At 50.0% G+C, this 12499-nt stretch overlaps 1 protein-coding gene across 5 annotated transcripts in view; it reads left to right on the top strand.

The window, feature by feature from the left end:
• The window catches only part of CUX1 (cut like homeobox 1), a 350788-nt gene that overhangs the window by 311280 nt on the left and 27009 nt on the right, over positions 1-12499 (top strand). For 3 of the 5 annotated variants that reach the window (XM_012104502.5, XM_027961700.3, XM_012104506.4), the window contains exon 23: positions 6702-6966. The exons of the other annotated variants lie outside the window; for them this stretch is intronic. In XM_012104502.5, the coding sequence (XP_011959892.2) occupies positions 6702-6966 (265 nt within the window). The remainder of the gene's footprint in view (positions 1-6701; positions 6967-12499) is intronic. 5 annotated transcript variants of the gene reach the window in all.

The following is a 12499-nucleotide window of genomic DNA, read 5'->3' as shown; positions in this document are numbered from 1 at the left end:
TCTCTTCGAGAGAGTGTAAGGCCACTTGGTGTTGGTTCTTTTGTTTTGCTGGGTGGGTGGGGTATTGCAGCATTTCATTGCACATGCACCATCTCAGCAGGGCTTCCACATATTATCCTTTCGAAGAGATCGTTCAAAAATGCATTTGTAGGGCTTCCCTCATGGCTCAGTGGCAAAGAATCCACCTACCAGTACTGGAGACAAGCATTCGATCTCTGATCTGGGATGATCCCACGTGCAATGGAGCAACTAAGCCCGTACACCACAACTATCGAGCCTGTACTCTAGAAGCCGGGAGCCGCAACTACTGAGCCCAAGGGCCACAACTACTGAAACCCAAGCGCCCTATAGCCTCTGCTCCGAAACAAGAGAAGCCACCACAATGGGAAGCTCATGTACCTGGAGAGTAGCCCCCACTCACTGAAACTAGAGAAAGACATCACAGCAGAAACAAGACCCAGCACAGCCAAAAATAAATAAATAAAATTATTTAAAAAAAAAAAAGATTAGCAAAAAGTATCCTATGAGAGCGTTATGAAGTTTACAGTGAGTTTTTTTTTTTATGCATTTATAAATAAGAAAACTAGCTCAGAGAAGTTAGCTGTCTCCATGAAGGCTGCCTACCTGGAGGATGGCAGAGCAAGTTCCTGTAGAACAGACATCTCTCTTGCTGTTATATTCTCCAGGCCTATAGAGGGTATGGCATCCCAGAGGGCTGAGAGCAGCTCCTTTCTCCAGACCCATCGGACCCCCCTCGATGCTGAGCGCAGGCTACAAATCCGAAGGGGTCTCCTTGGCGACAGAAAGGAACTCCTGCCCCATCTCATGGCTCACACTCCACATGCTGCCCCTTGAAAGGGACAGTCCTGGGTCGCCTGTAATGTGGCGACCAGGTGTGGAGAGTGGGCACCAGCTGCTGGTCTGGCTGCAGGAAGCTGTGACCCTGCCCATCAGTGTCTGCAGGGGACCTCACTAGAGAGTGGGCATCACGACCACCCGTGGGACTGTGCCGGCCCCATGCCTAGCACGCCTGAGCTGGGTGATCATGGGGGAACCCAGGCTCCTACCCTCTGAACTCACCTCCAGCTGAAGCACCTCTGTCCTCACCAACCAGGAAAGGGCTCCAAGAAGACATGAGAATCTCTGATGCTGGCTCTGTGGAGCTGGGCTCCAAGAAGACGCAAGAGCCTCTGGTGCCAGTCCTCATGTGACCATAGAGCTTGCAGTTCCTAAGCGCCTCCTGTTTCCAGACACTGTGCCGAGACCTCATTCAGCCCACACCACTCCATCTCGTGCAGATGTTGTTATCCAGGAAACATGAGGCTCCGGCATTATGAGACTCGCCTGATTTCAAGTTGGTGTAAGCAAGAACCCAGACTCTTGAGAGCCCCTTGAACAGTAAGGAGATCAAACCAGTCAATCCTAACAGAAATCAACCCTGAATATTCATTAGAAGGACTACGCTGAAGCTCCAATACTTTGGCCACCTGATGGGAATAGCTGACTCATTAGAAAAGACCCTGATAATGGGAAAGATTGAAGGCGGAGGAGAAGGGGACGACGGAAGATGAGAGGGGTAGATGGCGTCACTGACATGAGTCTGAGCAAACTCTGGGAGACGGTGAAGGACAAGGAAGCCTGGCGTGCTACAGTCCATGGGGTCACAAAGAGTCAGACACAACTGAGCGACTGAACAACAACAAAACTTGGGCTGTCAGGCTTCACAGCCGATGCTCTCAGATTGTTCTGCTGCCCTGTGCCGAGTGCCAGCTATACCGGGACCACAAGCCTACACATTGGCTTCCATGCCAGCCAGGGCCATCTGGTGGACTCCTGTTCTACCTGCCCTCAATGGCCAGCCAAGGCCCTGCCACAGGCTGCAGCCATGGGCCAAGCTCCAGAGGCTTGGTGCTGCGTCACCTGCCCCAACAAAAACTTTTTCATTTTTTGTTCTGGGAAATTTCAGACATAAATGTAGAGAGAATGGTATCATGAATCCAGTATATCCGTTTCGCGGTTTTAGCGACTCACCAGTGCTTGCGTAGGCAGCTTTAAAGCTGTGTGCCCTCTGTCAGAAGGCAACGCCCTCCTGAGGGCCACCTCCTGAGCACAAGTCCTGGGCCCACCGTTCCCTGCTGTGCCCCTCCCTTCTGGGCCAGCAGAGCAGGACCTGGGCACCCCCAGACAGATCTCCGGGGGCCTCCTTAGCCACCACCCATCTCCTGCACAGGCTCTCGGCGCCACCTTGTGTCACAGAAGAGTTACTGTTCCACTGGGCCCAGGCCCCTCTGCATCCCAAAGTCCCTAAGCAGCTGGGCCCTCTGTCTCTCACCCTAGCGGGTCTGCTCACGAACCAGCCCCAGCAGGAGGCATCTGACCCCTCAGACACAACAGTGGGTGACCCTGTGCCCAGCACTTCCTGTGATTTCCATAGACTGTCAGTCACCCGCCCAACTCGAGGGGTCTGGCGGAACAGACCAGGCCCATTTCTTTCTGGCCTCTGACTCTTATCACATTCATTTTGGGAGGAGATTTGTCTCTCCATTGTCTGAGTTCTAATCATAGAATGGCACCTTAAGTAACTCCCTAGCCTAAGTTCCTGCATCTGTAACATGAAGAGAATACGTTCCGGCTGTAAGGATTAGAATGTACCTAGTATAACAACCAGCGCATCGAAGTGCTCAGTAATGAGAGTTATTAAAATAATTTGTATCCCTTTAAGATACATGAAAATAAGTTGTGCCCCCCATCTAAGCTAGGTTAAACATTCTGCGCCAGGCGGTGCAGGCTGCAGGGTTCCCTTGGAAGCCCTGCTCCCTCCTCTTCCATGGAGCTCTGCTGCTTCTCCCTTCATCGCAGTCTTCCATTTGCTCTCCTTTCTTTCTTGTAAACCCCTCTCTCTGCTCTAGTCTGCCCTCTGCTTTCTGTTCCCTTCGTGAGACAGCCCTGAACCAACCTGTTCACATAGTTCCAAGCACATGCACGCAAACACACACACAGCCTCAGCCAGCTGGAGGGCTGGGCCGCCCTCCCTGAAGGCTACTGAGGGGCCCTGACAGTCCTCTGTGACACTGCAGACCTGAGTGTCAGTGCTGCTGAAGCTCCCAGGCTTCCTGTGGCTCCTGTGGACACAGCCCAGCCCTGCTCCTGCACCCTGACCAGGGGGTGGGGGCTGTAGCCACCATCTGGCCAGGTGGGACGGGCACAGGGCTGCCCAGAACAGACTTAGGTCAACCTCAGTTCTGACACTTACTAGCCGTGTGACCTCCAGCAAATCACTGAACTTCTCTAGGCTTCAGCTTTCCCATCTGTAAACAGGGATGTCACTGGTCTCTCTCCCATAGCATAACTATGAAGAGTAGGTGACAGATGTTAGCCGCTGATGCTGCTGCTGCTGCTGACAGACACTGCTCTCCAGACCACTCCATGTGGTCTCAATTTAATAACACTTTTTCATATTCCATTGGGACTTCCCAGGTTACACTAGTGGTAAAGAACCCGCCTGCCAATGCAGGAGACTTGGATTCGATCCCTGGGTTGGGAAGATCCCCTGGAGAAGGAAACAGCAACCCACTCCAGTATTCTTGCCTGGAAAATCCCATGAACAAAGGAGCCTGGCGGGCTGCAGTCCACAGGGTCCCAAAGTCAGACATAACAGCCCATGCACACACACACACTCATATCCCATCAGTTTAAGGAAATGGCAACCCACTCCAGTATCCTTGCCTGGAAGATCTCATGGACAGAGGAGCCTGGTGGACTGCAGTCCATGGGGTCGCAGAGTCGGGCACGACTGAGCGACTAACACCAACACGAACACTAAGGAGTTTTCAGACCATATTCCAAATCCACTAGAATGACCTCTGTGGAGGATTCATTTGATCAAGAAATCCAAACAGTTCTTAACCTGAAGCATAGTGATTAAAACCACGTAACCTCAGAGAGGAGCAGACGAAGCACAGACAGCCCTGGTACAGCAGATAACTCAGAACCCAGGCGTCACCCCATTTGCCTTGCAGCCCACTCTGCACACCCTCAGGTGACAGTCGCACCCGAGTCCCTGAGCCTGCTCTTAGCCAGCTCCGCACCGCTGCTCCTAACCCTTACTCCACAGTGAAGGCATGAACAGCGTATGTCCACCCCTCACCTCCCCCCAGCCGCTGTGCCTTCTGAGGTGGGCTGAGAGGTCCTGAGCTCTGCTCCAGCCACTCCTCCATTCCTGGATCAGGCCCCACCTCCTCCAAGATCTGAAAGTCCTACAGGCTTTCTCAAAGCTCCTCTTCTCCGTCCCCCAACTTCTCGCTCACTCCCTACATTTTTTCAAGACTGTGGCCCATGGATCACTGCTTTCCTCCAAGCCCACGTGCTGCCTCATCCAGGGGAATGTTATGACCCCTCTGACCTGTCCAGCACCCGAGCCGCAAGGAGTTTGACCTCCTCAACCCTCAGTTCCGCAAATTTCATCATCACCCATAACTGCTCTGTTTCTCAAAGCTTAAATTCAGGTGCCTCCTCACTGATCCATCCATCTTTCCACATTTGTCTGTTCATCCCAGTGGCCCCAGATGGCCTCCCGAGCTGGGATAGCCCCTCCCAGGCTCCCCCCGAGCAGCGCATCCTCTCCTGCTCTCTCTCCTTCCCCAGACCCCCTGAGCCCCGCTGGCTGCAGCACTCTATCGCATAACTCTCCACTCTTCACCCTTCTGCAAGCCCCGGCCTGGGAGCAGCGTCCTGCCCGTCTTCACACAGAATCATCCTTGGCACCTGGGCCCCACAGGGGTTGGTGCCACCTCAGATCCATTTCTCCCGTTTCAGCAGGGTCTTCTGTGCTTCTCCCCACCCCCACCATCCCTCCCCTCCACCCCCACCACCGTCTCCTACCTGCCTCTCTCCAAGACTCTGTTCCCAGCTCTTCAGAGCTGCCTTTCCTCCTGCCTTCGTGCTTCATGAAGAAAACCAAGGCCATCAACCCTCCCCACCTCAGTCCCTATAAGAGCGTTTGGGTGTCCACGCCCATTTCCCTCCCTCCCGCCTGCTCCTGGCCCATCTCACACACCCCACCTGGAACACCAGCTCTCTGTCTCCCCGCCTCTCAGCTCCCTCTCATCTTTAAAGGCCCACCGTCAACCCTGGACTTCCCTTCTAGAAGCCATCCCATGTCTCATTCTTCCTTTACAGTTCGGCTTCTTAGAATAGTAACTCCTGCCCACTACCTCTGTTCTCTCATCTCCTGTTCGCTGTTAGGCCCACTGCAGTCTGGCTTCTCTCACAACTCCGCTCTATCTGCTCACCACGGTCTCCAGTTTCGCCCTAATCACTAGCACCAGGACATCCTGGATCCATGTCGGATTTTGCTTCTGTAGCACTGACTCGGGGACCCCCTCCTCCCCACTCGTCCCTTCCTCACCACCATCTCCTGGTTGGCCTCCCGTCCCTCTGTGTCCTTCACGGCCGCTGCTTCCTGCTTATCCTCTGCATATGAGTGTTTCCAGGATTCCTTCTCTGCCCTTCTCTGTCCGTCAGTTCCTCAGGGTCACTGACTTTACTACAAGTTCTATTCTAGTGGTCCCAGGTTCCTCTCTCTGGCTTAGACCATTCTTCTGAGCTTCACACCTGTCTTTCTAACTGCTACAGACCATCTCCTTGTGGATGACCCAGAGAGCCCTCAGACTCCACGTTTCCAAGATGACCCCTCATCTTCTCCCCTTAATCTGTTCCTCCCACGGTACCCAGTCCAGAGACATCAGCACCCCCTTCACCTCCCATGCCTGAGGCCAGGGAGCTGTCCCCAGCTCCGTCTGCTCCGGTCCCTCACTGAGTCGGTCCCCAAGCCCCATCAGTTCTGCCCCTCACAGTGAAACCATCCGTGTGCTTTTCTCCAGCCCCGTCACCATTGCCTTTGTCTACATCTCTAGCCTCCTTCCCTCCCCACTGAGCATCTTCCCTCCAGTCCTTCCCCCTCCGTCCGTCCTCCAAGCCACTGCCAGGGCAGCCTTTCAGAAACAGAGAGCTCATCACCTCATTCCCTTTATTGAATCTTTGTGTCTCTTCCCCCTGCTTTCAAGATAAAGTCCAAACTTGCAGCCTCCCCTGGCCACCCATCTCTCCAGCTTTAGGTCCAGCATCTCCAACCCCCCTCCCCGACATGCACCCACAGGACACACTTTGACCGTCCTGTTTCCTACCTGTGTCTCTGCACACAGTATTCCTGCTTTCTGGAGTGGCCTCCTGCTGTCTGATACCTCACTGCCAGTTTTTTTCTGCTTAATCCCTCTTTGTCCTTCAAGATGCAGTTCAAACATCATGTCCCCTGGTTGCCTCCCCTGTGCCCTCCCCAGGCAGGGCTGAGTACTCCCCCTCAGAGCCCCCCTCCATGGGGTGCCTGTGTGCCCTCCCTTATCACACCCCGCCGGGGTCAACTCTCTATATAGCTCTCGGTGTCCCCACTGAACCATGAGTCACGCAGGGACACACAGGGACCTCCCGTTACAGCAGAGCAGGTCCTTGATGAGTGTGTGTTGGGTTTCAGAACGGTTCTAGTCCAAGTGTTTTGAGATGCTCTCAGAAGAGCAGGGAGCTGCCGCAACCCATGCAGAAGTAGCCAGGAGTGGATGGTGTGCCGTGGAGCTGGGGTGTTGGGCGGCCTGGGCAGGTCTCCCCACTGGGCCTGCCCCTCAGTCTGACGTCTCTCCCTCCCTCAGCCTACATGAAGCGGCGGCACAGCTCGGTCAGCGACAGCCAGCCCTGCGAGCCCCCGTCCGTTGGCATTGACTACAGCCAGGGCGCCAGCCCCCAGCCCCAGCACCAGCTGAAGAAACCCCGAGTAGTGCTGGCCCCCGAAGAGAAAGAAGCTCTGAAAAGAGCATATCAGCAAAAGCCATACCCGTCACCAAAAACCATCGAAGAACTCGCCACCCAGCTCAACTTGAAAACCAGCACTGTCATCAACTGGTTCCACAATTACAGGTACGGTCCTGCTCTCAGCCCAGTCAGTCACAGCTCTACAGGAACGCACGTCCAGCCCTCAGGAAGAGACCAGCCATTCACTGTGCATGGGAGGGCATTCTGGGGGCTGAGGACTTGGTATTCAGTCAGTTAGGTGGCTTTTTCTTTGTATTGGCCTTTTAAACTCCCAAAGATGGAGAGTCGTACAGGTAGAGACAATCCATGTCTTCTGTAACCAGAAAAAGTCTCCTCTGAGTGCCATCAGTTAAAAGGTAGAATGTATGGGACTTCCCTGGCAGTCCAGTGGTTAAGACTCTGTGCTTTCAGTGCAGGGAGTGCAGGTTCAATTCCTGGTTGGGGAACTAAGATCCCACATGTTATGCAGCATGACCAAAAAAAAAAAAAAAAGTTGAAAGAAAAGGGGAGAGTGTAGTCATTCTTGGTTCCACAATAGTGAGCGTGTATCTAGTGATTTTCTTATGCTTTCTCAAGGTCTTTTCTAGTGGTGTTTTGCAAATTAGTTTGATTCATTTTGTAATTAAATAAATGAAATAGTGTAAGACCCTTTCTCTTGGGAAAGTCATGAGTTCTTGAAGATTTATTGATCATCTACTAGGTCCACAGACACTGAGCTACGGGTTTTAACTAGCACTGTATCACTTGATCCTCACAACTATATAAGATACAGTCCTGACCACATTTTATGGATTAGAACATAAAGCTCAGAGGGGTTAACTAACTTACCTAAGCAGGGAAGGGCCCAGCGTACTCCTGCAGAAAAGGGGACAGGGTAAAATGTTTGGATTTGATAATGGAAATCCACTGACAGGTAATGAATTGTTGATCACCCATATAACCAAGACTCCCTGCTGCTAGAAACAGAGAATTCTCAGTGGTCTGATGGAGAATCAGGCCCATTGAATGCCGTGTACATGGCCATCTCAATCGCTGGTTCCTGTCAGAGCATCATTTTCTCTCTGGCTCAACAGAACGGGATAGGTGCTCCTGGTGATACCAAGGTGACAGGTGCTCGTGGAGAGCAAGTGTAGGTAAGCAGCAGGCAACAGAAGATCACAGACAGCCAGGGGCTAGAGGGAGGAGTTGTGTCTCAAAGTGGGCCCTGCCTTATCAGATAGGTTCTGCTGGAATTTCTGACAGGGCCCAACGAAACTTCCAGGTTCTGAACAAACTGGAAAATGCTTAAATATTAGATGGGAGCCAAAATAATACCTTTGTCACCAATGAAGGCTATGTGTGAGAGCCAAGTAGAGCTTCTGCTCCCACTGCTTAGTCAGTTCAGCCGTATCTGACTCTGTGCGACCCCACTGACTATACCCTGCCAGGCGCCTCTGTCCATGGGATTCTCCCAGGAGTACTGGAGTGGATTGCCATGCTCTCCCCAAGGGGATCTTCCCAACCCAGGGATTGAACCCGGGTCTCCTGCATTGCAGGCAGATTCTTTACCACTGAACCACCAGGGAAGCCCAATAGACCTGCTACCTGACTCTTAAAACCAGGCCAGTTTATCCATCAAGGCAGTACTGGCCCCAGGCAGGCCTCACCATGTGTGGGCTGGCTCCCAAGAAGACAAAGAAAGTACATGAGCTGAGCACAACCAGCTTATTCACTCCTAAATTTACCGACCAGATAAAAACAGAGGCAGAGCGAGGTCAGCAGTTACAAGAGTGGAGCTCCCTCTACACGGAAGGAAACTTCAAGAGCAGTGAACAAGTACAGTGAAGGCGAGTGAATGGAAACGTGGGCAGAGGTTCCCCAGAGCCTCTCCTTGCCAGGTGTTATGCAGTCCTGTTTTCACTTTCCAGACACAGAGGTGCATTTGAATGTGCACTTTCGAGTCTTCTTCAAGTCACATCCAATTTAATGAAGTATCCTAACCCTGGACAGGAGGGGCATGAAGCTGTAGATTGCTGAAAATCTGGGTAAAGGAGCTGTCAGTCATACAAAACATCCCCGCCCTGCTGGGAGCCACCTTTTCCCCAGATCCCCCTGCAGGCCTCAGTTGAGAGGCAGTCACTGCCTCCTGGCCAGGGCACATGCTCTCCAGGTTTCCCAGCTGGCCTCCTGACCCCTATGGAAATGCCATCACATGATGGTCAGCTGGTCATTGTGGAGATGCCTGATTTGAGCATTTAAACAAGTCCAACTATAGAGAAGGCGGAGATGGGAAGAAGAGCCATGGAACCTCAAAGCTTAGTCATGAGCTCAGATCCAGACCTAGAGTAGATGGACGCTCAATAAATGCTGTCAAATACACTCCACAACAAAGCAGGCTGGTAAGTCAAGTGGTAGAACCAAGGGCAGAGATCAGTCTCAGCTGCAGAAATCTGGATGAATGTCCTAGAAGAGGTGTGATGTGTGCAGGGTATTGAAAGAACTGAACTAGAGAAGAATTTTATAAGTCACAGAACAGGTTGGTAAGAAGTGGTATCAGGTCAATAGGAATGGCATAAAGCCCAAAGAACTGAAGTCCCTCACCTAAGGCCACCCAAAGGAAAAGTGCAGAGATTCCAGCTGAGCCGGCCCTCTCTCCACGGCTTCAGTTCTTCCCTTAAATGCTCAGGACAGACCAGCTCCCCTGGTAGGTCCCATAGCACTTTACGTAAGGATGAGCATACAGCAGCACTCAGCACACAGGGGCTGAATGTATTTAATTTCTAAACAAGAAAGCCATTTCTTTCTTTTTTTTTTTTTTTATTGTTTATTTGTTTGGGGCTGGGCTGGGCCTTCGTTGTAGTGTGCAGGCTCTTTGTTGCTGTCTGTGAGCTTTCTCTAGTTGTGGTATGTGGTCTCTAGAGCGCCTGGGCTTCAGGATGTAGCATAGGGGGCTGGTTGCCCTACAGCATATGAGATCTTAATTCCTGGACCAGGGATCAAACCTGTGTCCACCTGCTTTGGCAGGCAGATTCTTAACCACTGGAGCACCAGGGAAATCCCTTCTCTTTTTTTTTCAAGATATTTTTATTACTTGGTAGTAAGGATTTTTTAATAAAGATTAGAAATATAGGAAAACCTAAAACCATCTAGTAAAAATAGCTATGACTATATGAAAGCAGAAAATGACAGGATTCAAGCTATCACAAAGTCCCAAAACAAACACAGCAGACTGGGAAAAAGTCAATATTTTACAATACATGTAATAAAGTGTTCCTTTGTCCATTTTTATAGGAATTGATTTTTAAAATCCTACTGAACAATTAGTAAAGAATGTGAATAGGCATTTCATAGGAAAAGAGACAGCCACTGCTAATACATGAAAAAATGATCAATTAGATTAATAGTTTAGAAATCTAAAATAAAAACAACATTCCACTTTTTTGTTACCACTTGGCAAATCTTGGAAAGTGTCCTAGTATCTGGTGAAGATGCAGAAAAGTGGCAGAAATATAGTATTTGTAGGGGAGTGGATTATTACTAATAATTTAGAAAGTGATTTTACAGTTTCTATTAAAATTAAATAAGCACAGATCTTTTGGCCCAGCCATCTCACTTTTGAGATTTTTATCCTAGAGAAATAATACACCAATTTTTAAGGACCTGTGATCAAAAAGAGAGTTTCTTAGGTTCTTTCCACAGGAATTAAATAGAAGTTGATTTCATTTTTTCTGCACCACTCGAACCCTTAGGGAGTAAATGCTTGGGGTTGATTTTTACCCCCATCAAAAAATAAACAAAACTTTACTTCCTCTTCTTTTCTCTAAGGCCATCAGAAGTATTCTGAGGTGACCGTTTACCCAAGAACACCAGAACAACATAGCCCAGGACATCTGGTCTCCTGGAGAACAGGTCCACCCAGCAGAAACTCTTCTAAGCCCTAAAAGCCACGGCATCCTGTCAGCCTTGCATGACTTGTCTGAAAACCAGATTTGCTTCTGGGACCTGGTCTTTCTAGACCAAAAGATAATCTTCCTCAGGGACACAGAGTCTAGTCTAGGCTGAGAAGGGTGATGCCTCTTATCTGCTAAGCACATAACATGTGCCAGTCCCTGAGCCAAGAACTTTATAGATGTTATTTCATATTTCCTCCCACCTGCAGTCAAATTCAGAGCTGCCAGCCCCATTTTACACATGATACATGTAAATGTTTAAACATCATACATGTCATTCTAGCCAGTGAGGGTCACAGCCTCGATCCCAGGTCTTGGACATAAAGTTGTCTCTCCAGTCCCTCAGCCTTTCTGTCTCAGCCTTAGTACTTATAACAAGGACTTTGTCATTCAGAAGGCAGCTGGGTGGTAAAAATAGAAAAATAGTTCCTTTTTTTTTGGTCTACTTTGTGTCCTGTATTTAATATTTCATCATGGTGATCTAGTGGTTAAGACCTGATCCTGCCACTGCAAGGGGGCTTGGGTTCTGTCCCTGATTGGGAAACTAAGATCCCACATGCCATGCAGCATAACCAAAAAGAAAAAACGACAACAAAAAAACCCAACATTTAGTAATAACATCTCTGCAAGGAAGACACTATTCTCCATACTTTTCTGATAAGAAAACTGAAGCACAGAAAGCTTAAGAAATTTGTCCAAGTTTTGTAGCTAGTAATGACAAGCCAGATTTCAAACCCAGGTTTGCCTGGTTCCAAAAAGCCTATGCTCCATTCTGGAGCATGATGGAGTCCATGATGGACCTGTGGCCTGGATGAGACCAAACCCTTAGCTGCCCATCTAGCCTTCCCCACCCAGGGTGGAATGGGATTGAGTGTTCACCCTAGTGAGTATTTTTTAGCTGTTAAGGGGCTTGAATTCCAGCAAAGTGCAGGTTCATCCTCCTAGCAAAGTGCCCAGGGATCTGTTGATGGGAATTACCATTTCACAGGCTCCCAAAGTAGCCCCCAGGAAGGAGGAAAGTCTTCCATTACCTCCTGGGAACTTCTGGGGGGCCTTCAGGACCTCCCTCTGCAGCTTTGGCTCAGGGATCATCTTCAGGACAAGGGTCAAAGTTCACCCTTTGTATGGAGCAAAAAATTGTGTAGCAGATAACCATGACCTGACTTGTGATATACTGGACTAAACTATAGCCGAATTCTCCCTGGCTCCAACCTCCCTACATCCAGCACAGGACCTGGCATACCATGGGTTCTCAAAAAATGTCACCTTTATTGAGTTATACACACTGCAGAAAATATCTTCACGCATGCCTGACCCCAGGGCTTTCTGCAGGCCCAGTTTCTGTAAGACACTGGACTTGGTGCTAATTTCCCTGAAGATGCTTTTCCACTGACAATTGGCTTGTGATCAGAGGTTTTTAGGAAGAAACACCTAGAGAGACTTCTGATCGAACCCAGTACTGTGAGCACGATAGGAAGAGAAATTCTGACACTAAACAAAAGATTTAACAAAAGCCCTTTCATGACATCACCAAGGGCTCCAAAACAAGGAAGGGCTGGGCCCTTCTGTAGCTGTTTCCTTCGGACCTGACAAAGTCGTGAAGCACACTTTCCACTGTAGGCTGTAAAGTAAAGTAAATGTAGCTCAGTCGTGTCCGACTGTTTGTGACTCCATGGACTGTAGCCTACCAGGTTCCTCCGTCCATGGGA

Source organism: Ovis aries, chromosome 24, assembly GCF_016772045.2.
Source record: "Ovis aries strain OAR_USU_Benz2616 breed Rambouillet chromosome 24, ARS-UI_Ramb_v3.0, whole genome shotgun sequence".
In the NCBI taxonomy this organism is placed as follows: domain Eukaryota; kingdom Metazoa; phylum Chordata; class Mammalia; order Artiodactyla; family Bovidae; genus Ovis; species Ovis aries.
The sequence above is the reverse complement of the archived record's forward strand: the minus strand, read 5'-3'. Positions and strand labels throughout refer to the sequence as shown.